The 26,321-nt window shown below is 40.2% G+C and overlaps 1 protein-coding gene across 2 annotated transcripts in view; it reads right to left on the reverse strand.

Annotated features, from left to right (window-relative positions):
- The window catches only part of PDCD6IP (programmed cell death 6 interacting protein), a 60,997-nt gene extending 53,040 nt beyond the window's left edge, over positions 1–7,957 (reverse strand). For both annotated transcript variants that reach the window (XM_030830100.2, XM_030830099.2), the window contains exon 1: positions 7,608–7,957. In XM_030830100.2, the coding sequence (XP_030685960.1) occupies positions 7,608–7,816 (209 nt within the window). In that variant the 5' untranslated portion in view covers positions 7,817–7,957. The remainder of the gene's footprint in view (positions 1–7,607) is intronic.
- Between the last annotated feature and the right edge of the window lie 18,364 nt (positions 7,958–26,321).

Below are 26,321 nucleotides of genomic sequence, written 5' to 3' on the forward strand. Positions count from 1 at the left end.
TTTTTTAATCTCCGAAAAGTAAAACCTGAGATTCTCTGTTTTGGTAATAAACAGGAGTTACCAAAGAACGTGTCCATAAGGAGAGACTAGCAAGTACCAAGACCCTGAGGCAACAATGTGCAAGGAGGCCGACAGGGCTATAGGGCGGGGACTGGCACACTTTTTCTGAAAAGGGCTATTCTAGGCTTTGCCAAAAAAGAGGCAAAATCAAGGATAAAATGTAGGTACTTGTTATAACAAGAAAGAAAACTCCTGCCCTGCCCTGGGCGCTTTTTACCTGGGTTGGGCCATCTCAGATGGTGGGTACACTAAGTACACAGCTATCTAATTGCCATTAGCTGGAGACTTCTCTGAGGGAAGAGGATCCAGTCTGGTGTTAAGAAGCCCAGGGGAGGGAAGTGAGTAGTGGCTAATACAGTCTGTTTCACTCTCTGCCCCAGTGACACTCAAATATCGGCACGCCCTTCTCTCCTGCCAGAGAGTCCAGCCATCTCAAACTTGTGCGGCTGGTACAGCTGGCAGGAGAGAGGGCAATTTGCTGAGTCACCAAGTTCCGGTATGAGATTATACCATTCACTGCCAAGCAACTGCCAAGCAGAAAACCCAACGTGTAGGGCACCTGAGCAAGCCCTGGGCAGCAGTGAGGCACGGCTACTGGCCAGAGAAGCAAACACTTGGAATAAAGGGGAGGATGGGGCAGAGGGGAGCACCCCAGCTAGCTCTCCAAGGCTCACAACGCTAGAGTGATGCCCTGGACCATACAAAAACAGGCAGCTGGGCAGGCCTCTGCTCTACAGACAGCAAGGAAGGAAGTAGGAGGAGATGAAGCTACTTGCTCTGCAAGTGAATCAGGAAAAAAAAGAAAGGCTAAAGAGAATGTACTAAAATTTTATACCTACCCTATTTACTCCAAAGCTTTTGGGGTCAACTCTGAAAACTTACGTGGGGTAACAGTGCATGTATATCCTACATTTAAATGACTAGGAAGATACGCGATGGAATCTTCAAAGTAAAATAGCTGTCTTAAGACAGGTTATATAATATGAAATATAAGTATGAAAAAATGAAATATAAGTACTGTACAACAGTCATTGGAAATCAATAATATCTGACTTCATATGGAGTAAACTCCAACAAAGAGACCAACTAATGCTTTTCAAAAGAAAATAGCCATTGCTAACTGCAGGTACCACAGGGAAAATGCTGTTCCTACAGTAGGAAGTACAGCAAGGTATCCTTTCAATATAATTCCACCACATACGACCCCTCATAGTTCAGCCTAATTCTCAGCTATCAAAGCTCTCTAGAGAGGGAACAAGAGCAGAACAAGAGAATCTACCACACCCCTCTCTTTATCATTTAAATATGCTTTACTCAATCAGCAGATTCTATCCCAGGGTATACTTCTAACAAATTAGACCTACGCTGCAAGTTTTCCACAAGTGGGGAGAGAGAAAGCCAGTATGCTACACCAGAGTACTGGTGTAGCAAAGAAAAAAAAAAAAAAAGAATCTGTACCGTTAAAGATTTTATTTTAAAAATAAGTAAAAAAAAAAAATTAACTATAAAATCCTAAACATAAAAAGGTAAGTCAGACAACCCTGAGTTTGAATCCCAACTCCACCAACTCTTAGCTGTGTGACTGCATGCAAGTTACTCCTCAACCTCTCTAAAGTGAGGGCAAAACCTCATTTAATTTAAGCATGAGGGACAAATGATACAATATATACTCAAAGCTTAAAATATTGCCTGGACACACTGCACATGTTGGAAAAACGGTAGCTACAGATTCTTATTTTACAACTATTCGTAAGTGTTTTACATGTTCTCCAGTATTTCATAAAACTTAATCACTTTAGAGCACATATCTAAGAACTCAACGTTTAAAATCTCATGGGGAAATAAAAAGGAAATGAATATATTTCTTTTAATATACCAGTGATAGGTACAGGACAAATTCCAATTAGAAATTCTAGTTTTAAAGTTTTTCTTAGGGGGAAGGTGTGAAGACCGAGAACAACCAATCTACGTTAGGCAAAGTGATACTGCAACGCAAATTCACGTAACCCATCCAGCTCCAGCCAGTACTGAGGGCTGGGCAACTCCCAGCCCACCAACCAGAGACAGAAACAAGAGAGCTGGGCCAGATATTGATCAGAGTTAACAGATGCCTCCTGAACCTTATTTTCACACTTCTTTCTTTGCCCGATTTACCTCATGAAGAATCACTAATGAAGCACTACTGCAGCAGAGTATAGCAGAAAGTAAATAGTCAGGGAGTCAAGAAGTCAAGATCTTAGTCTAACTCTACCACAAAGCTAGCTGCGTGGCTTAAACCTCCTGTGTGCAGAAGACTCTGAGAGAAGATTCTCTCTAGGGTTACAAAGAATGAAGAAAATCCTGACAAGCTATTTTATTTATTAAACATTAGAAAAGTCAGAACACAGAAAAGCAGAGATTTTAAATTTTCCTTTAAATTTTCAAGTTTATTCATTTATGCACAATAAAATTACTGAGCCAATTTAAGGTCTGGCTACTACAGATACTCCTTGAGACCAAGGGTCAGGTATTATATATCTTTATATTCCCCACACTGTTTTATTAACAAATTGTAGCAACGTCATTAGGACTAATATTATCTCAATATCTTAAGCAACAATCAGAATGTAAGCAACAGCTTGAGAAGTAAAATGGAACAGCAATATTTTCTTTCTTGATCTGTACAACACTAGTGCTGGGATAAAATTTCAGAAATTATGAAACTAATTCCATCACCTTTATTTTACAAATGAAAAAGATACTACCATAATGCAGCAAACTAAGTATTAACCCACAAAAAAGTGACACACAAATCTATTTAGAAATTTTACAAAATCTATATAAAGGACTCTTGAGTTAAAGAAAACTAAAATTACAAACTATTAAAAAATGTCAACAAGAATACTATATACCAGGGACTTCCCTGGTGGCACAGTGGTTAAGAATACACCTGCCAATGCAGGGTACCACAGGTTCGAGCCCTGCTCTGGGAAGATACCACATGCCGTGAAGCAACTAAGTCCGTGCACCACAACTACTGAGCCTATGATCTAGAGCCCACAAGCCACAACTACTGAAGCCTGCATGCCACAACTACTGGGCCCGTGTGCCTAGAACCCGTGCTCTGCAACAAGAGAAGCCGCCACAATGAGAAGCCCACGCACTGCAACAAAGAGTAGTCCTGCTTGCCTCAACTAGAGAAAGCCCGGGGACAGCAACAAAGGCCCAACGCAGCAAAAAATAAAATAACTAAATTTATTTAAAAAAAAAAAAAAGACACATGCACCCCAATGTTCATTGCAGCACTATTTACAATAGCCAGGACATGGAAGCAACCTAAATATCCATCAACAGAAGAATGGATAAAGAAGATGTGGTTTTATATATATATATATATATATATATATATATATATATACACACACACATATACACACACAATGGAATACTACTCAGCCATAAAAAGGAACGAAACTGGGTCATTTGTAGAGACGTGGGTGGACCTAGAGATAGTCATACAGAGTGAAGTAAGTCGGAAAGAGAAAAACAAATATTGTATATTAATGCATATATGTGCAATCTAAAAAAATGGTATAGATGATCTTATTTGCAAAGCAGAAATAGAGACACAGACATAGAGAACAAACATATGGATACGGGGAGGGGGATGAATTGGGAGATGGGGACTGACATATATACACTACTGATACTATGTATAAAATAGATAACTAATGAGAACCTACTGTATAGCACAGGGAACTCTACTCAATGCTCTGCGGTGACCTAAATGGGAAGGAAATCCAAAAAAGAGGGGATATATGTATACATATAGCTGTGTTAGTAGAAACTAACACAACGCTGTAAAGTGACTATACTCTGATAAAAATTTTTAAAAAAATTCCTTTACCTATCCTACCCTTCTATTAGATGTGGACACACATAATGGCCAATAACATATGAGCAGGGTATTCCGGGGCAGTTTCCAGGAAACATCGTGGAGGCTGAGCCCTCTGCCTTCTTTCTCCCTCCCTCCATCCTCCTAAAACTTGGGTATGACTGCTATCTGGACCTTGAGAGCAAGGACTCTAGGTTTTACAGAGCAGCTCACTGGAGGAGCCAGAGCCTGAGCCTGATGAACTTCACAGAACCACTACACCATCCCTAGGCTACCAGAACTACCCATCCACCAACTTTTCACACAGAGTAAAATCATAATTTTTTTTCAATTTATTTTTTGGCTGCGTTGGGTCTTCATTGCTGCACGCAGGCTTTCTCTAGTTGCAACGAGTGGGGGCTACTCTTCGTTGTGGTGCATGGGCTTCTCATTGCAGTGGCTTCTCTTGCTGCGGAGCACTGGGCTCTATGCATGCAGGCTTCAGTAGTTGCAGCACGGGGGCTCAGTAATTGAGGCACATGGGCCCTAGAGCACACGGGCTTCACTAGTTGCAGCGTGCGGGCTCAGTAGTTGTGGTGCATGGGCTTAGTTGCTCCACAGCATGTGGGATCTTCCCAGACCGGGGATCGAACCCATGTCCCCTGCACTGCCAGGCAGATTCTTAACCACTGAGCCATGAGGGAAGTCCTAAAATCATAATTTAACTCACTGACAGTTTGAGATCTACCACACGCAGATGACTTCACCCCTAACACAGCAACATAAATAATATAAAACTAAAACAGATAATATAAAAAACTGCATACATGACTGCTGAGATCCTCAACCTCCATTCCCCCTGACCAAATTTCAGAAAGCTGACAACCAGGCTTTTTCATGGAAGGAGACTGGAAGCTTTCTCTCTAAAGAAACTAATCACAACAAAAGACATGGAAGGTGGTATCTGGAGCTTCCCCCTCCCCCCCAAAAAACCCAGCAGGGTTCCCATCTGATCACCTAGTGTAAAATTCACTGTTTACCAAGGCTCTCCTAATCAATTTGTAGTTAAAGTCACTTTACAAAGGATGACATTCATTCTTAATATTATAACTCATAAATGTGTATTTTAGGAAATGTTAATAGGTCATCTAGAAGTTAGTAACAATAAAAAAGGCAAGTCACTGAAACTATATGTAGAGCTGTGTATCATTACCAAGCTAGCTTCTCTTCTTTAGGAATTAGATTAAGCCCTCTTTTTTTAAAATTTTATTTAAAAGTTCATTAAGTGTAAAATATGTAAATTAATGTTCAGTTTACACAATTATCCAAATATAATTATTAAAAGACAATCTGCTTGATTGGATGAACACCCCACAATTGTTTCATTTTTACAGTATGTATACCAAAGGTACTTTTGTACACACCTCCATTTAACAGACTGTACTAATAGCTATTAGTTTACCCTACCTCTCCTATAACAGCAAGAAGTGAAAAAAGCGTAGTTGTTGAACGAATGTGTTAATATGAGGATAATACAGACAACTAAAGAAACACAGTTTCAAAGACACTATCTCCTCAACAGCCCTAAACCTAGGAACAGTTCTCACATTTACACCTTGGAAAAGACTAAAGGAATGAACAAATGAACAAAGTTTTAAACTTCACAGAACCACTACTCACTATTCTCTCATCTTCTAGTCTCTGAAGACTACACACTCCTTAAGGGCTGAGACCAAACCTAATGTATTCATATGTACATTATACACAACCCATGCTTTTTTAATACTACTAATGAAAAATCGTCACTGAATGCCCCTCATGTCTACATAAGAATTGTACTGGAGATTTTTTTAAAGTATGTTAATTCTAAAGAATGGCTAAGTGTTCATAGGTTAATTTTTTTTTATATTTGTTTCTTTTTTAAATATTTTTAAATTTTATTTATTTTTGGCTGTGTTGGGTCTTTGTTGCTGCGCACGGGCTTTCTCTAGTTGCGGCGAGCGGGGGGCTACTCTTCGAGTGGGCGCTACTCTTTGCTGCGGTGCACGGGCTTCTTATTGCAGTGGTTTCTCTTGCTGCGGAGCATGGGCTCTAGGTGCATGGGCTTCAGTAGTTGTGGCACGCAGGCTCAGTAGTTGTGGCTCATGGGCTCTAGAGCACAGGCTCTGTAGTTGTGGCGCTTAGCTGCTCCGTGGCATGTGGGATCTTCCCGGATCAGGGCTCGAACCCGTGTCCCCTGCACTGGCAGGCGGATTCTTAACCACTGAACCACCAGGGAAGCCCTAACTTTTTAAAAAGCTTATACTAAGTATCAAGTTAGTGATCTTTGCAACCCAACAGTCTTATCTTTAAAACTGACACCAAGGGGTCATCATCCCTCTAAGCAATCTATTCAGTATCCTCCTTCTGGAGGACCAGCTCTTCCCCAGTCCATACTAATATTACTTTAATCCATGTTGCATGGAGAAATTAAACCAGCAGAGTGACTCAGACAAGGGCAATTAAATTAGGCCATTTCCCACCATCATACATGGGCACAAGCCAACCCAATCAGAGGCCTCCATAGACTTTCGCCAGGGTGTAGGAGAAAAGTACTCTTACCTAAGATCCTGAGTGTTAAGACCACTGTAATTACAGGAGAGCCAAGATCCTGAGTGCTAAGACCACTGTAATTACAGGAGAGCCAGTGGCCATCTCTCCCAATAGAGAAACAAAGCTCTCCTAAGAGGTAATCATCATAGAGGCAGGATGATCTCCTGGAATGCCTAAAGATAAGGAAGCAATATTCCTTGACTTTGCAGTTACTAAGCTAGTTTAACCTGAGCTGCTCCTACCTGCATCCTAATACAGCTGTGTTTTTCCCGTGAAACAAGGAGAATATGTTACACATAGGAAATGAGATCATTAACAAGATGGGCGAAATAAATTTTTTTAACTATAAAGTGCTATAAAAATGTTCTGCCATCCTAACTAGAAAGAACTACAAAAGGAACTCTCCTTAAATACAGCCTGAGCTCAATAAACATTTGCTAAGATAACAAATTTACTCCAATATCTGCATACCTGTTTGTGAACAAACTGATTAAAAGCAACCTATCTTGAACGTTAATGTCACTCAAGTTTAACTTCAAATAATGGCAGCTCCTAACCTATGGAATTCTCCATTTGTCGTTCGGTTACGATGAAGCTAGGAAGATGGCTCATTCCGAAGTGGATAGGGTAGTACGTAATAAACATGGGTTCCAGTGTTCCAATTCTGCCACTTCCCTGAAGCAACTACGATTACGAAATCCAAACCTGGACAAGAAAGTTTTGCAGTGATGCAAAAACTGGGGAAGAGAGGAGTCTCAGAGACCCCCTCCCCCCACCAAAAAGTGAAGAAAACCAGTTCTGGGTAAATGTGGCAAAAGAGATCAGTACGTGGCAGACCGTTCCTCCCAGGTGGCCGACGGCCCGAGCCTCGGTGGACCAAGGGCTAGGGCGGGCAGCTAGGGGAAGCGGGTCGGGTCCCCGGGGACTTCGAGGCCGCTCCTGCTCAGCAGGAAGGAATGCAGACCACACCTACGCGCCCGGCCAACAGGGGCAGGACGGCCGGCCCGGGCAGTAGGTGTGAAGGAGGGAGGCAGGAAGAGAGAAGGAAGCAAGGGGAGCGGCAGGCCGCCGACGGCCTCCCCCCGCCCGGCCCCAGGCCCACCTCAGCAGCGTCTCGAGCGCGCTCTCGTGCTTGTCCAGCGGGCGGCCGAGCGCGGCGCGGCGCAGCTTGCTGAGCTCCTCCGCCGCGCGGCAGTACTGGGCCTGCTCCTCCCCGCCGCTCGGGTACGTCTGCTGGATGAACTTCACCAGCGGCTTGGCCAGGTCCACCTCCGAGGTCTTCTTCAGCTGCACTGAGACGAACGTCGCCATGGCGAGCGCCTCGGCCGCCCTTCGGGCCAAAGACCGCGGGACGACGACGAAGGCCGAGGCGCGCGGGGTACCGTACAGGCGGACTGACGGGCTGACAGAGGTCCGCTCGGCCTGCGCTTCGGGTCTGGCCACTTCCGGGAGCTATCGCGCAGGCGCAGTCGGCGCGCCGCCTCCGGTCACGTGAGGGAGACCGGGCGCTGGCGCTGCTCACCTGGGCCCCCACTCTTCCTGCGCCCAGGCTTACGGCGCCGGCTTTCTCCACAGGCGGAATTTTCTCATTCCTCCGTACTTCCTCGGCAGGTGGGCAGAGTGCTTTCACGTAAAGATAATTCTTCCTCCGCTCTAACAATTTCCCGGGGAAGTGCTATAGTTACTGCCACGTGCGCGAGTTTGCAGCCACCTGTCCAAGACCTGGCAGCCTCAGGGTTATTGTGACCTATGGTAATTCATTCAGCGGGCTGCTGTGTATGAATACTGTGTGCACAGTGAGCCGAGTAGGCAAGGTCCTGGCTATTGTGCAGCTTAATGTCAGGTAAGGACACAGATATTAAGGTGGACCAAAAAAGTATCTTGGTACAAAAAGCAGGGTGCTTGGCATGTAAGGGTATGAGGGTCCCTCGAAAGAACCTAGTTTAAACAATAATAATTATTAAATAATTATTTAAGAGAAGGTTTTTCTGAGGAGGTGAACTTTAAAAGACCTGCAGTTTGAGAAGATGCTTGACATTAGGAGAAGGGAAGAGTGGCCGGGAGAGTAGTGGCTGGGGAGAGCCTCCCAGACCAAGGGGCAACGGCCCTAGGAGGCAAGCACTTCCCATGTTCAGGGTGTGGAAGCAAACAGTGTGGCAAAAACTTAATAAACAAGTAGAGAATGGGATGAAATAAAGTTGGAAGAGTAAACAGGCATCAAATCGTTCAGAACCTTGTAAGCCAAGTTAAAGAATTTGTATTGTAGAATAAATGGAAAGGAAGCTATAAATGCCATTTAAGAAACGGTGACATGATACAATTTATCGACACATTTTTAAAAGGCCACCCTGTGCATCAATCTGATGAGATGTCATATGAAGTATACAATATCGTCATCTATGATCTATTCCAGGCAAAAATGTTTAACTTGAATCTGTCAATTCTTTGCATCTAACACACAATTTATAAAGAAGTACAGGGGATAGAAGAGCAAACTAAATGATACCATGAAAAGTAACCAGACAAATGCAGAAGGTGGAACATTAGGCAGAATAACTGATCCCATCTCTTTAAAAAATTATAGTTATAAAAAAGCCACTGCTCTGTAAAAGAAATTTGAGGGACATAGAATCTGGATTGAATCCTGATTTGAACAGACCAGCTATGAAATGCGTTTTCAGGACAATTGAAGAAATTTGAACATAGATGGACTGAATATGAGATGAAAATGTATTACCATGGAAAGGTGGAGATCATTAACTGAAAAGAGCAAGTCACAAAACAGTATGTATGTTACAATATTTCATTTTGATTATAAAATGCACATATGTGTATTTATGTACTATGAAAAAAGATCTAGAAGGATTATACCCTAAGGAATTAGCAGTTGTAATCTTTAGAAGTGGAAATGTCTTATTTTCTTTATTTGTTGCCTATCTTTTTTGTGTAATTTTTTACAGAATATATACTACTTTTGTTACAAAAGTTGATTTGGCCACAGTTTTTTTTAATTTTTAAAAGTTTATTTTTCCAGGTTAAAATAAATAAAGTAGCCACTCTGGGTGCTATGTAGAGAATGTATTAGAGGAAGGCAAGGTAGAAGCATGGAGCCAAATCCTGAAACCATTTCAGAAATCCAGGCAAGGGATCATGAAAGCTAGCATTAGCAGTACTAAGCCACACTCCCAGATTTGGGGCCTGAACATCTGAGCTGTCAGTGGAATCATTTACTGACATATTAAAAAAATATAAAATAAAAAAAACTGATGGATAATCCACTGATGGGCCCAGAGGATGGGAAGTGTTTATACCAAGCATTGAAGTGGAGTCATTAAATTGACAATTGGGTATATGAGATTAGAGCTCCAAGAAGAGATCTTGTTTGGGAATCAACAGTCGGCATACAAATTAATTTTAAGCCTCTGGGCCTAGAAAGGAACACAAAGAAATAGAAATAGATCAGAAGCTTTCAGGAAATAGAATATCAGATTATGTGTTTTTTTAAGACAGAAGATAGTATTTTGTAGGTTGGCTGACAGGACTGATCCACTGGGGAGAGAATGAAGATTCAGAAGAGCTGAGGATAACCAAAGGAGCCAAGTGCATGAAAAGAGGAGAGGAAAGGGTAACCAGAGTAGGGAGGGTACAAGAGAAGGGATTAACTGTCAGAAAGATGAGGGATGTGTCATTTGTTGAGGCAGATGGAGGGAAAAAGGAAATGAATATAAATGTGTTTAAGTGTGGCATTGATCAAGGAAAGATTAAGGTGATCTTATCTGATAAAACATGATCTGTCTCTCAAACTTTATGTTTTGCCACTTGTTCCTCATGTATTACTGCCCAGTCATGCTGGTCTTACTTCAGTTTCTCAAACTCTCACTAAGATCTTTCTTTCCTCATATGACCTGAAATAATTTACCCCTTTCTTCATATCTTGGAAGAAATGTCTCCTCCCCATAACACCGTCTAAAGTAGATTCCCCCCTTGTTAGTGTCTAACTCAGCCATTGTTTATTTGCTTCATAACACTTATCCTAACTAGCAAGTTTTTTGTTGCCTGATTAATTTTTTTCTGACTTTCTCACTAGAATGTAAACTCCTTAAGGACAAAAACTGTGTTTGTTTTGTATACTGTTAAGTCTCTAGCACTTGGCACTTAGTAGGCAACTCAGTAAATATTTTTGAAAGAGTCAATGAGTTTCACTGCTTGCAAAAAAATAAAAAGGTTTCTACTATCAAAATAACACAGCTTTCCCCTCAATACCCTCATTAAATAGGCGTTAGGCCAGTGGCCAAAGAAGGAGGGTATATAAGGGTAGGCTAGCTCATATTCTGATAATAAACAATTTCAAAATCTCAGCATCTTAACATAATAAACATTTGTTCCTTGCTCATGCAAAGTCTTCTGTGGGACAAGCAACTGTCCAGGGTCGCTGTCCTCCAAGCAGTGTCTCAGTCATTCAGACGAGTTTGATCTTGTAGCTTAACTGTCTTAACTTGAGACTCCAATTTCAAATGGGAAGAGGGAATCTGTAGCATCACATAGCAACTGTTCACTGCCTCTGCCCTCTCACTTTCATTACCTTTCACTGTCTAGAACTTCTCACATAGCTCCGTCAGACTGGAATGGGATCAGGAAGGGTGGTCTTCTGTATGCCCAGGAGGGAAGGGAGAACTGGATGCTTAGGGAGCCCTAGTGATGCTTTCCAAAGATACGTTTCACTGTTTCCAAACTCGCTTATGGTAACATTGATTTTCCATCTGTGTAATGAAACTTCATAAAATGTGTTCTTAGAGTGTATCCGCAGTGTAACGTTTCAGGGAATATTAAATCTATAGGTTTTTTCCTCCCTGATAATCCCTGGTTCCGGTGAGCCCATCATTACCCCCACTGATTGAACCAATGGAAATAAACCTCTCTGGATGGACAGAACCCTGCTGAAAACAGCTTTGAGTTTCAAAATAGAGCTTTTCAAGTCCATGTTGAGACAGTAGCCTGAAAGTAAGCACTTGTGATTTTGGGGAGGAGCGAAGCCTTGTTGAGGAGAAAAGAAGTTTATCAAAGCCAAGCCCAGAGGACTGTAACAAAGAGTTTTTACAGTAAATGAGGGTAAATAGTACAAGGATTTTATGTAAGGGAAGTCCCTGCAATGCAAGAAAGAGAAAGCCCTTTTGGGTGCTAAGAGGAAGAGTCTAAGAGAGAGAAAGTGAAGGGCAAAAGGTAAATGAGGTGTCTTCACTCCCCTACTCCACTCTCTCGGGGTAAACTTAAGGGTGTTGGGGGGTCATGGGGGAGGACCTACAGGAAAGGAGGCATGGAGTAGAAGAGTTCAAATAGACTTGCTGAAACCAATAACATTAGGATGGAGAGGACTTCCTTGGCGGTCCAGTGCTTCCACTGCAGGGGGCGAAGTGTTCGATCTCTGGTTGGGGAACTAAGATCCCACTGCCACATGTCACCTGGGAGACACATCATGTGTATGGAATGGAAAGGGGAATGGTGTGGGGCAGGGCACTCAGTTTTTTGCAACATATAACATGCTTGAGAACTATTTGTCTCCTTAATCTATTTGCATATTTCTAAAAAATTAAAAATGCAAGAAGAGAAAATTACCCACTTTCCACTTATGGGTGTGTAAATTTTGAGGTCCACGTGGCCTCAGATTTTTTTAAGAGAAATAGGGAAACTATTAACCTTTTTATGTAGAATTATTCCCTGTGCAAGCCCATTCTCATCCCATATACGAATGATCATATTTCCACCAGCTGCCAGTTCTCTAATACCATTCACAGCTATTTAAATAACCTGCCCTTTGCCACCAGTGTCTCTTAGACAGGAGTTGTTTTACTTGTTTTACTCAGAAGATAACTTCTGAGAATGAATATCAGCATTATTTTGAAAGAATTGCTTTACAGAGTAGAAATAATTCTGGACAGCTGTGCGTATTATCTTGTGTGTATCTCGACGTTTGAGGGCAGGTTTCTCCTGTTTTCACCAAAATCCAGTATGTGTTTTAGTATCCAAAGTTGAAGAGGAGCTCCCTCACCGTCTCTCCCTTGCTTTTGTTAATTTGCTTTTAGAGTTATATGCAGTTTCTTTAGTCTGTTCCCTCAGGCATACACTAGCTCTCTGTTTCAGATTCAGGGAGCAGTAAGTAAATGGTTATTGGTATTCCTTCATATTAAACATACTTGAGTTTCCTTGTAAGAAAATTATGCATGTACTCAGACATGTGTGATTTCATTTATCTTTACTTATTTAATATTTATGATCATATATTAAAAACCAAGGGCTTCCCTGGTGGCACAGTGGTTGAGAGTCCGCCTGCCGATGCAGGGGACACGGGTTCGTGCCCCCGGTCCGGGAAGATCCCACGTGCCGCGGAGCGGTTAGGCCCGTGAGCCATCGCCACTGAGCCTGCGCGTCCGGAGCCTGTGCTTCGCAACGGGAGAGGCCACAACAGTGAGAGGCCCGTGTACCGCAAAAAAAAAAAAAAAAAAAAACCAAACCCTCCCCGTAAGCTTCATGGTACAAAGGAAAGTATCAATAACATGTGGATGGCCAAACTAAGTTATTCAGCAAGTATCTGTTCAGGTTCCACTGTGTGCCAAGCAAAATTTAAATCAGGAGAATTCTGTAACCAATATGTCAATCTATTGTATATATTTACAAAGTTCTTGGTTCCACACTCATAGAAGATAGTTCAGGAGATGGTTTATAGGATGGGGTCTAGGACAGGAGGTAAGCCCTACAATGGTAGCTGTGCAGCAGAGTAGCCAGACCAGATTAAAACAGGAAAATGAAGGGCTGCAGAAGGAAGGTCCCATAGAGAAAAAAAGAAAGATTAGAGAGGGACTTCCCTGGCGGTCCAGTGGTTAAGACTCCACGCTTCCACTGCAGGGGGCACAGGTTCGATCCCTGGTCGGGGAACTAAAATACTGCATGCCACGTGGCATGGCCAAAAAAATAAAAAAAGAAAGGGGGATTAGATAGAATACCTGATGTGATGGAGCTTTCAGAAAAAACTAAGAGTTATTACAAAGAAGAACAAAAGACTGTGACACTAAGAAAAGCAAAGGAAATAAAATCATTGTGCATCTCTTGGTGTTTACAGTCATAATAAACACTAATTGTTTAAGGTTGTGTCTACCAGGTTTCTTTCTAGAAAAACTCCTATTTTAAAAAAATTTTTATTGAAGTATAGTTGCTTTACAATATTTTGTTAGTTTCAGGTGTACAACAAAGTAATTCGGATAGCTAGATAGATAGATAGATATTTTTTTCAATTCTTTTCCATTATACAAGACATTGAATACAGTTATTACAAGACATTGAATATAGGTCCCTGTACTATATAGTAAATCCTTGTTGTTTGAAAAATTACTATTTTCTCCTTGTAATTAATAAATAATTTGGGGAAATATACTTTGAGACTATATTAATGTGTTGTTCCTCATTAAACTTTTTTTTACTAGTTTTAGCATCCTTTGATGATTCTCACCTGACACTATTATTGCTATGATAGTGGCAAAATGGTGATTTTCTAATCCATCATTTCTCCTATGTTTATTAGTAGGCATTATTCTATAAGGAAAACTTTTCCTTTCTCTCCAATTTATTAATTTATTCAGTTACATATTTATTTATATCAGCACAGACTCATGGATTTTTATTCAGTAGATTATAATCCACTGCTATCATTATTTATTTTGATACTCTACCTTGTCCAGGAGTTGGCCAATGGAAGCACCTTTAGGCAGGCTCCTATGTTCTTTTTCTCCCAACGTTTTAATTTTGTAAATTTCAAAACACAGCATAGAATTTTACAGTGAACACACCTACATCCCACCCACTTAGCTTCTAACATTAACATTTTACTATCACACATATCTATCTTTATCACACCTCTCTCTATCTAATCATCCCTCTATCCATCCATCCATTAATCTGCCTTACTTTTTTGGATCCATTTCACAGTACATTGCAAACATCAGACAGGAAAAGTAAAATAAGTAACTTGATTGGTGAATATGTAATAGATGGGAGTCAAAAGATATTATCTGGGGCTTCCCTGGTGGCGCAGTGGTTGATAGTCCGCCTGCCGATGCAGGGGACACGGGTTCGTGCCCTGGTCCGGGAGGATCCCACATGCCGCGGAGCGGCTGAGCCCGTGGGCCATGGCCGCTGAGCCTGCGCGTCCGGAGCCTGTGCTCCGCAACGGGAGAGGCCACGACAGTGAGAGGCCGGCGTACCGCAAAAAAAAAAAAAAAAAAAAAAGATATTATCTAAATTATATCAACAAATATCATTTAAAGCTGACAAATCAAATAGTATAAGGAAGTAAAGAAAAAGGGGACCAAATAATTTTCTAAAAGGCATTATTATAAAGATAACCATTGAAACAAAAATATAAACTTTCCTAAAACCAAAAGAAAATTTAAAGGAGCAAACAGGCCACACGGGCAAAAACATAATAAAAGTAGCAACACAATAAATACAGCACAGAATGATATAACAAATTGAGATCAAACCTAACAGTCATGTAATAAATGTAATTGGGTTTAAATTAACATTGAAAGAAAAAAGACTTTTAGACTGAATCAAAAAGGAAAACCCAAATATGATAGATTGTAAAATTGGCTACAAATTCTTCTCCCTTCATCTATGACTTTGCATTGTGATGTTGTAGATCCTCTCATCAAGAACTGGAGTCTGTTTGACCACCCTTAAGTCTGGGTTGTTGATGTAAATTGCTTCGGCCAATGGGGCATTAGCAATCGTGATGCAAGCCGACACTTCAGCCATCAGAGCTTGTTCCTTCTTGCTGCACTTGAAACCCTGTGATCTCTCTGCAGAGACCTGCCTGCTGGATTATGAAAGATGGCCCAGTCATCCCCCTATCCTCAGCCAATAGTCTACTAATTGACAGACAAGAGAATTAGGCTATTGTAGATCTTTCAGCCACCAGCCAACCCCCAGCTGATGTTAGTTACATGAGTAAGCCCATCAGAGTTTTGCTGAGCCAGCCTAGACCACAAATGCCCAACCAACCCACAGAATCATGAGCTAAATAAATGGCTCTTGTTTTAAGCCACTAAGTTTTGTCACAGTTTGTTATGCAGCAAAAGCTAACTGATACCCCAACATGGCACATATAAGCAGTACACCTAAACAAAGTGATTCAGAAAGGATAAATAGAAATAGAGATATGCCAGGCACATAGAAACAATAAGAATGCAGAGGTTATCATCTTGATATCAGACAGTTCAAGCCAAGAGGATATAAATAGGAATAAGAACACTTCATAATGCTAAAGGATAAAATTGTCCAGAAAAAAAGTGTAACTAAAGCTACAGTTACAGGTTTTTAATATGTATGTGTTGGGTAACCCAAAAAATCTATGTATCAACACAGCAACCACCATCACAAAAGAGAAACTACAAGATTAAATTTTGAACTAATAATTTCAAATCTTTTGGCCAAATGTTTGAGTAGCTAAGAGAATTAAAAGGAATATCACTCAGGGGTGATGCAAAGAGGATACATCTGGAGGCAAGAGAGATGAATAATGTCCTCTCTGAATAATGTGTAGTACCTCATTATGAGAGATGTGGCCATGCAAATTATAGGGCAGTTGAGAAAGTATATATTTTCCACTTTGCAGTTAGGCTGTATTCTCTATGAAAAATAATATTTGTTTTTTGGAGATGGTGATTCAACAGCCACCTGCAACACCTTTCGTAGAAACAAAAAGAATCTGATCTACAACTCCCAGTAGCAGTGAGTTTGTTCACCCACCTTGTACTTTGTAGGATCTGAATAGTCGAAGTTCCCCACTCTAACTTGGGAGTATGAGAGGACTCCACTGCCCTTACCCACCACACTCCCCCCCAGGGTATTCATCTAGCCCTGTGGTTCCAACTTCAGGTAATTTTGCCCCCCAGGAGACATTTAGCAATGTCTGGAGACATTTTTGTTTGTCACAACTTGGGGGTTGGGGGGTTGCTACTGGTGTATAGTGGGTAAAGGCCAGGGATGTTACCTACAATACACAAGACAGTCCTACACAACAAAACTGCATCCTGCCCAAAATGTCAGTTGTACTGAGGGTGAGAGTCACTCTTGAGAATCATGCAGTCATGCAGTCAGCCCTCTGTATCTGCGTATTCCCCATCTATGGATTCAACCAATAGTAGACTGAAAATATTTGGAAAAGAACTTCCAGAAAATTCCCAAAAGCAAAACTTGAATTTACCGTGATGGTAACTATTTACGTAGCATTTACATTGTATTAGGTATTATAAATAATCTAGAGATGATTTAAGGTATATGATAGGATGTGCATAGGATATATATAAATACTACACCATTGTATATAAGGGACTTGAGCATCTGTGGATTTTGATATCCATGGGAGTCCTGCAACCAATCTTCCATGGATACCGAGGGACCACTGTACTCTGTCCAGTAGACTTTGAGGTCTTCCTACCTTCCATATACCTTCACCCATCCACCCTTCTCTAAGTATCCTAATCCTCATCTGGGTATCCTCACCTCTCTGTCCTTTTTTTTTCTTTGTCCTTTGTCTTAAACCTTAACAGATAAGGATGTGGCTCAGGCCTTAGATCATTAGTATAATCCCATCCTCAAGCCTCAGTAATTAAAAAAAAAAAAATGACCCAATTCTAGCTATTGAGGTATGAAAGAGGTTTTCCAGAGGTCTAAGAGAAGGGAATTTCATTGCTATTTTGAGAGAATTTCTGAAAGTGACCTTTCTTTCCCTAGATGTGGATGAGGAAACATGTTTCTGTACGTCAGAGTTCTTTCTTGTGCGCAATAGAAATGAACTGTGGATGGTTTAAGCAGCAAGAGAATTTATTAAAGGATATCAGGGACTTCACAGAATCTCTGGGAAAGCCAGAGAATTATAGGACACATGGCAGAATATATCCTGTTGCTCCGGGGAAAACACCACTGCTTCCCACTGAGCGCGACTACCCCGCTAGCAGATAATGTGGGGCCCTTGGGGGGCCTGAACCGCCACCACTGCTGCTTCTGAAGGTAGTACTGTCACCTCTGCCAGGGAGTCTCTGCATGGTTTTTGCAACTTTTTGACACCAAGAACCATTTGAACATACTGGCAGAGCTACAGGAGAGTCTGGGAAACAATTTCTGAATTCCACATTGGTTAAGTAAGGACTCATAAGATGGAGAACTTCCCCGTAACCCCAGGAAAGGTTTCAAAGCTGCCTTGCAGCCATTAAGCATGCATATATCCACTATACCTTGGAAGTTGTTGACAACCATCTTATGACCTTGATGGAGAATTAGGCTTCGGATGAAATTGACTTGGCAGAAGTCAGAGAGGAGAGCTAGAAAGAAACTGGGTCAACAAAGATATCACTGAGATGCTGAATCAAACCACAGCTAAGCCCACCTTGTGTCTGGGATCTATGTCCAGGGCCTAGTAAACCCCCATTGTTGTTTAAATTGGATTTTCTGTTACTTACAAATACATGCATCCAAAGCGATATGTAAACAAAAAATAATTGGAAAATATTCCTGAATTCTTAACAATGGAATTACTAGATTACAGGGTATGTGCATTTTAAATGTGGGTATATGTTAGTCAATTACCTCCCAAAATTTTACATTAATGTTTATTTCCACTAGCAGTTTGTGAGAGTTTCTTCACACCATTACTAACACTACACTTTATCCTACTTTTAAATATTTATTAACCTGTTAGATGAAAAGTAGCATCTCATTATGCTTTTAGTCTTAATATTTAATAAGTAAAATTAAAACTCTTTAAGTGTTTTTTTTCTTCTGTTAGATACTTATTTTTATCCTTTGTCCATTTTTCTATTGGATTACTCATCTTTATTGACTTAAAAGTATTCTTTATTAATAAAATCATTCTTTTGTCATATATTTTGCATTACCATTTTGTCATTTCTCTTTTGGTATACATATCTGTTTTTAACATTGAAATTAAACTGGTGTGTCTATGACCATACCACACTGAATGCACCTGATCTCAGAAGCTAAGCAAGGTTGGACCTGGTTAGTTCATGGGTGGGAATATCTGGTGCTGTAGGCTTTAATAATATACATGAAGAACAGGTGTACACAGTACATTATGTGTACTGTATGTTTGTGTCCTTCCATAGTAGACTTCTCTTTGGAAGAGAGTCCAAAGTCTTAATCTTGCTTATAACTGGCTTTAATAATGAAAGATGGATGAATTCAGTAAAGTTGCAAAATACAAAATCAATATATAAAAATCATTTGCATTCCTATACACTAACAATGAACTATGGGCTAAGAAAACAATCCCATTTTACAATAGAATCAAAAACAAATACTTAGGAAATAAATTTAATGAAGGAGATGAAAGCTCTGTACACTAAAATATTAAACATTGATAAAAGAAAGTTAGGAACACACAAATAAATGGAAAGATAACTCAGTGTTCATGGGTTAGAAGAATGAATATTGTTAAAATGTCCATACTGCCCAAGGTGAGCTATGGATTCAATGCAATTCCTATCAAAATGCCAATGGCATTTTTCACAGAAATAGAAAATAGAAATAGAAAATCCTAAAATTTGTATGGAACCACAAAAGACCCTGAATAGCTAAGCAGTCTTGAGAAAGAAGAACAAAGCTGGAGGTATAACACACTTCCTGATTTCAAACTATATTGCAAAGCTATAGTAATCAAAATATTATGGTATTGGCATAAAAACATACACATAGATCAGTGGAACAGAATAGAGCCCAGAAATAAGCCCATGCATATATGGTCAATTAATCTGTGACAAAGGAGATGAGAATATACAATAGGGAAAGAATAGTCTTTTCAATAAGTGGTATTGGGAAAACTATATCCACATGCAAAAGAACAAAACTGAATCCATGTTTTACACTGTACACAAACATCAACTCAAAAATGGATTAAAGTCTTGCGTGTAAGACATAAAACTATAAAACTCCTAGAATAAAACATAGGGAGTAAACTCCTTAACCTTGGTCTTGACAGTGATTTTTTTTTTGAAATTGACACCTAAAGCAAAGGCAACAAAAACAAAAGTAAACAAGTAGCGCTACATTATACTAAAAACTTCCTCACAGGAAAGGAAACCATCAACCAAACGAAGCGGCAACCTATGGAGTGGGAGAAAATATTTGCAAACCACTCATCCAATAAGGGATTAATATCCAAAGTATATAAGAAACTCAAACATAAAAACAATCCAATTTTAAAATGGGCAAAGGACCTCAATAGACATTTTTTCCAAAGAAAACACAAATGGCCAACAGGTGTCTGAAAATATGCTCACTAATCATCAGGAAAATGCAAATCAAAACGACAATGAGATATCACCTCACACTTGTTACAATGGCCATTGTAAAAAAGACAAGAGATAACAAAAGCTGGCAAGAATGTGGAGACAAGAAAACCTTTGTACACTGTTGATGGGAATGTAAACTGGTGCAGCCGTTTAGGAAAACAATATGGAGGTTCCTCAAGAAATTAAAAATGGAACTACCATCTGGTCCAGCAATCCTACTTCTGGATATATATATTCAAAGTAAATGAGATCATTATCTCAAAGAGATATCTGTACTCCCATGTTCATTGCAACATTATTCACAAGAGTCAAGGTATGGAAACAAGCTAAGTTTCTGCTGATGGATGAATGGATAAAGAAAATATTATGTATAATATATACGAATAATATTCCATTTTATATATAATATAACATATATGTGTGTGTATACTAAGAAAGAAGGTAATTCCACCATTTGCTACAACATGAATGAATCTAGAAGGCATTTTGCTAAGTGAAATAAGCCAGACAAAAACAAATACTGCATGGTACCACTTACATGTGGAATCAAAAAAAAATTTTAACAAGAGTTGACCTCATAGAAACAGAGAGTAGAATGGTGGTTGCCAGGAGAGATGGGAACAATAAGGAGAGGTTGGTAAAGGGTACAAACTTTCAGTTATAAGGTGAATAATGCCTAAGGATCTAATGTGCAGCACGGTGACTGTAGTTAATAATACAGTATTGTACGATTGTAATAGGCCAAGAGAGTAGAACTTAGGTGTTCACCCCCCCCCAAAAAAAAGGATGACTGTGTTCATTAACTTGATGGTGAGAAACTTTTCACAGTGTGTAGGTACACTTGAAAAATACTACAATTTTATTTGTAATTATATTTCAATAAGGCTGGGAAAAAGTGAAAAAAGGAGAGATGAAAAATGAAAGACTAAAAGATGGAAAACTGCTGCAGTTCACACAGACCCCAGTCTCTCCTACCTCTGCCCCACAATGTGTCACTATTGAAACACGGAAGATTTGCTATATCAGGACTGTTCACAAGATGGAGCTATTGAAACTTGAGTGCTCTGATCGTCTGAGGTTACAAACTTGAAGGACTCTTTTCCCTAGGGCACACCTGTGGTGCTAGAAGGAAATTTATAAGGGCTGAGCTAGAAACCTGTTCTCACAATCAGCAATGTTAAGCACAGGTAAGCAGCCCAGGCTTCCCTCTCCTTCGTGGTGAATTTTTCCTGGGTAAGCCTTGGTGTCTTTTGCTGCCATCTCAGGTCAGGCATGCTTCAGTGCATCAGAGGTGATGTATTAACACTGATCCTCCCAAAGAAAGTGGTCAGGATCTCAATAACTTCCTTCCCAGGAGATTCCTTAGGCTTTGGGAAAATTTGCTGACCCTCTCCTATCAACCTTCAAACTCCTGTACTAAAGGACATGTCCTGAAGAGCAGCATTTAGATTCCACATATAAGTGGTACCATGTAGTATTTGTCTTTCTCAGTCTAATTTATTTCACTTAGCATAATGCCCTCAAGGTCCACCCATGTTGTCACAAATGATGGTGAAGTCACAATGTCCAGATAACAACTGCACAACAGTCCTGACTGGGGCAATGTGACAGGCAGATCAACTGTGGTCCTCACCATGGTTCTGCCATTGTAACTTACCTTTTTTTAAAAAAAATTTATTTTATTTTATATATTTTATTTTTGGCTGTGTTGGGTCTGTTGCTTTGCACGGGCTTTTCTCTAGTTGCGGCGAGCAGGGACTACTCTTCATTGTGGTGTGCGGGCTTCTCATTGCGGTGGCTTCTTTTGTTGCAGAGCACGGTCTCTAGGCACACGGGCTTCAGTAGTTGTGGCAGGCAAGCTCAGTAGTTGCGGTTTGCGGGCTCTAGAGCACAGGCTCAGTAATTGTGGCACATGGGCTTAGTTGCTCCACAGCATGTGGGATCTTCCCGGACCAGGGTTCAAACCCATGTCCCCTGCATTGGCATGCAGTTTCTTAGCCACTGTGCCACCAGGGAAGCCCTGTTACTTACTTTTAACCTGATGAAACTTCTAGAGGATCTGCTTCACCAAACAGGGAATAAATCTAAATATAAAATACAGATCAAGGACCCAGAGAATCTAGCCCAGAAGAAAAACAGAGGGAATTCCAAGACTGACATCAGAAGAAAGTCCTAGGATTATGGTTGTACAGAACACCTAGAGAGCAACCAACAGAGACAAGAAAAGGAGATTTACAGAGGAAACATTTCCCAAAAGATTGGAATACATTTCAAGGCAATTAACATATCCAAGAAAAAAAACTGAGAAAGGAAACTAAATAAAGACTTAAGTGTCTGTTAATAGCAGAACCGGTTTATTCAGATCAACCCTACCACCAAAGACAAATAAAACATCTGCATAGAATATTTAAATTAAACTTCTTAAGGCACTAATGAGCTAACAACATTCTGAGGTGGTGTTACCCAACTAAATGTGGGTCCGCTTGCCCTGGCGCAGTAAAGCCAATCTACTGACACAGGGCTGTGGTGAAGGAGAGCGTAGCCTTTATTGCAGGGCACCAAGCAAGGAGTCCAGGGCAGCTAGTGCTTAAAAGACCTGAACTCCCGAAGGCTTTCAGGGGAAGGTTTTTAAAGACAGGGTGGAGTGGGGGATGGGGGGTGTATGATCAGCTCATGGACGTTCTTCTGATTGGTTGGTGGTGAGGTCGCCGGGGGTCAACATCATCAACCTTCTGGTTCCAACAGGTCTGAGGTCTCTGTGCCTGTGGGCAGCATACAGTTCACTTCTTCCACCCGGTCAGGATTTCAGTGTCTGCAAAACAGCTCAAAGGACATGGTTCAGAATATTCTCTATAGGCCCTGAGGAGGAACTAGAAGTGCTTGACTTTGTTTAACGGCTAAACTGTTATTATTTCGTCTTGTTTGACTGTTTCTCTTTCTTTCTGCATTTTCTCACTTCTCCGATTACATTTATTCTTTGGCTAAAGTTTTTTTTACAGACAAAAGGCAGGCGGAAGACATGGTGGGGGTGGGGTCCTGTCCTGGGAAGGCCCCATAGGGTCCTGCTCGGTTACAGTAGGATGCAGGAGAGGATGGAATCTGGAAGGTGAACATAGTATTCAGGTCACTTACATCCTGGAAATTTGCCAGTCTAAAGGGGTGGCTGAGTTGTGATACTTTTAAAAGCTTCCCAGAACTAAAGGATACCAATCAGAGTTCAGAGCCCACTGAGGGTGGGGTACCCTGGTAAATAGTCTCCTGCTTTGGATTAGGATCTCAAAGTACTGCACCCTAGAAGTCAGAGTAAATTGACAGTAAACCAGCCTTCACACAGATTGTCACCAGCTTTGAATGATGAGGTGGGCCCCAAATCTAAGACTTTGAAATCAGATTAAAGTGATCCTAGATTACTAGCGGTCCCAGGAGCCTGGCAGAAACAAATAGAAATCCTCTCTGGAGAGAGATAACATCATCCTGAGTCTTAACTTATTTCTATAACTAATTTTTGAAATACATTGTTCAACACACAATCAAATATAACTAGACATGTGAGGAGCCAAGATAAAATGAACAAGAACCAGCAGAAATAACTGACATCAGACACAGCCCTGGATGCCTCCAAATATTGGAATTATCAAACACAAATAGTAAAACAAGGGCACTTCCTTTGCTAAAGGATGCACAAGCCATGTTGGAAAATTTCAACAGGAAACTGGAAGCTATAAATAGTGACATACCACACTTATAAAAGAACCAAATAGAATTTGACAAGGGAAAAATACTATAACCAAATTTGTTAAGTGAATGAGTTTACGAGCAGATAAACTGGAAGATATGTTAAAAACCGAATCATAAAGCACTACAACAGTCTGGTGAGAGTTACATTTGCATATATATAATAATATAAACACTGCATGTTGATTTGACCAACTATTATAACGATATTCAGAAAATGAATACCACTAAGGATCCTACAGTTATTAAAAAGATAACAGTTTATTTTAAACTTATGATAAATTTCAATTTTAGATAAAATAGAAAACTTCCTTGAAAAACACAACTTACCAAAACACACAAGAAATAGGACATTTGAATAGTATTATATGTATTAAAGAAATTGAATTTGCAGTTAAAAACTCCCCCCCACACACACATACAAAACTCCAGCCCCAGATGACAGTGAATTTTTGAAAACATTTAAGGAAGAAATAGCACCAACGTCACACAAACTCTTTCAAAGAATAGAAAATGGGAGAATGTTTACCAATTCACTATATGCTATCAAAATAACACATAAAAAAAATCTGACAAGGACGTTATAAGAAAGAAAAATTACATGTCAATACCTCTGATGCAAATAAATTTTAAAATTCTTTTAAGATATTTTAAAATTGAATGCAGTGATATATAAAATGGATAATCATCATGGCCAGGTTGGGTTTATTCCAAGAATTCAAAGGTAAAATGATAGTCAAAAAAGTATTCAATTAATATATCAAAATTTTGATAGCTCAGTTTTAAGAGTACGGTCTTTTTCAATGATTGATTTAACATTTTTTCCAAATACTTTAAACTTATTGAATATTGGCTCCATGCTAATAATAAAAATTAACTTTTTGCAATAAATGAACAAACCAAACAAAAACAAACATGCAGATAAAGAGAACAAAATAGTGTTTGCCAGAGGGGGAGGGGTTGGAGAGCAGGCAAAATGGGTAAAGGGGATCAATGGTCTGGTGAAGGATGGAAACTAAATTTTAGGTGGTGAGCGTGCTGTAGGGTATACAGAAGCAGAGATAGATTGTTGTACACATGAAACATACAATGTTATAAATCAATATTACCTCAATAAAAAGATAATAAAATAAAATTTTTTGTAAAGAAATAAAAAAGAATATGAAGGATAGTAGGAGAGGAAATGGCACTGTGAGAGAATAAATTTGCATCTACCATAATATGAAGTTGGTAGATAACGTCTAAAGTAGCATGTGCATGTTATTTACAAATAGGTAGAGACGTAAATGCCAGAGGAGACAGCTAAAGGAGTAAAAATTAGTTGCTTCCAGAGAAGAGGAATGAAGAAACTAGGGAGGGTTGGAAAAAGGGAAATGCTGTAGTTTGTCATAAGCCTTTGTAGTCCTGAAAAGGAAAAACTCAGTTGTTGTTGTCTTTCCTATGTAGGGAAAAACCCAGTTCTTCCCTAGTGTGTCTTTCTTCCCTGTGTGTCGCCTTTACCTTCACAGAGAATACTTCACTTCTGACACTTGTCATCACCAGATGTTTGAGTTTTTTTCCCCACAACAGCAAGCTAGTCTCCAGCACCAGCTGGATGTCCTACAACTTAAGTCTAGCACTATCTACCTGGAGGTAGTGTCAGATCCCACAGATTAAGGGCTCAGTCCCATAAGACTGTTCTTACCCACCACACTTCAGACACCAGGGGCAAGCCCAGGTTGTCACCTGTGCTTCGGACCAACTGGCTGTAGATTAGAGACTCCTTGGGTTCGATTAATTTGGTAGAGCAACTCACAGAACTCAGGGAAACACTTTTACCAGTTTATTAAAGGATATGATAAAAGATACAGATGAACAGCCAGATGAAGAGATATATAGGGCGAGGTCTGGGAGGGTCCGGATCGAAGGGGCTTCTGTCCCCATGGAATTGGGGTATGTCACCCTTGAGGTGCACATGAGTTCGCCAACCTGGAAGCTCTCCGAATCCCATACTATCGGGATTTTATGGAGGCTTCCTCATGTAGGCATAATCAATTATACACTCTGTTTTTAGCTGTGTTCTCCTCTCTGGGGGATGAGGGGTGTGGCTGGAAATTCCAAGCTTCTAATCCTGGTGACCAGCCCCCATTCAGGAGCCAGCCAGGAGCTCACTCAGAGCCACCTCAATAGAACAAAAGATGCTTCTAGGGCTCTTATCACTTAGGAATTTGCAAGGGTTTTAGGAGCCCTGTGTCAGGACAGGGTCAAAGACAAATAGTAAAACAAGAGATGCTCCTAGTGTTCTTATCACTTAGGAAATTACAACAGTTTTAGGAGCTGTGTGTCAGGAAATGGGGGCAGAGGCCAATATATATATTTTCCATTATCTCACAAGTACTATTTGACTTTTCTAAATATGTACATATTACTTCAATAAAACAAAAATTAATGTAAAAATGAAAAAACCAGGACTGGATGAGATCATGAGGTAGACAGAGAACTCTAATACCTGAGCCAGGGCCTTTGCAATGTTTAGAGCTCAGGAAGATGATGAAGAGGGACCAGCCAAGTAGACAGAGGGAGCAGCCAGAATCACAGGAGGACTTAAGAGAGTGGTGCCCTGGAAACCAAGTGAAGGAAATATTTCAAAAAGAAGGGAATGGTCAAGCATGCCAAGTGCGATTAGTAAGACTGAAAATTGATGAAAAAGAATATAAATATATATTCAAATATATAGTTATATA

The sequence above is a fragment of the Globicephala melas genome, chromosome 11 (assembly GCF_963455315.2).
Source record: "Globicephala melas chromosome 11, mGloMel1.2, whole genome shotgun sequence".
Lineage (NCBI taxonomy): Eukaryota > Metazoa > Chordata > Mammalia > Artiodactyla > Delphinidae > Globicephala > Globicephala melas.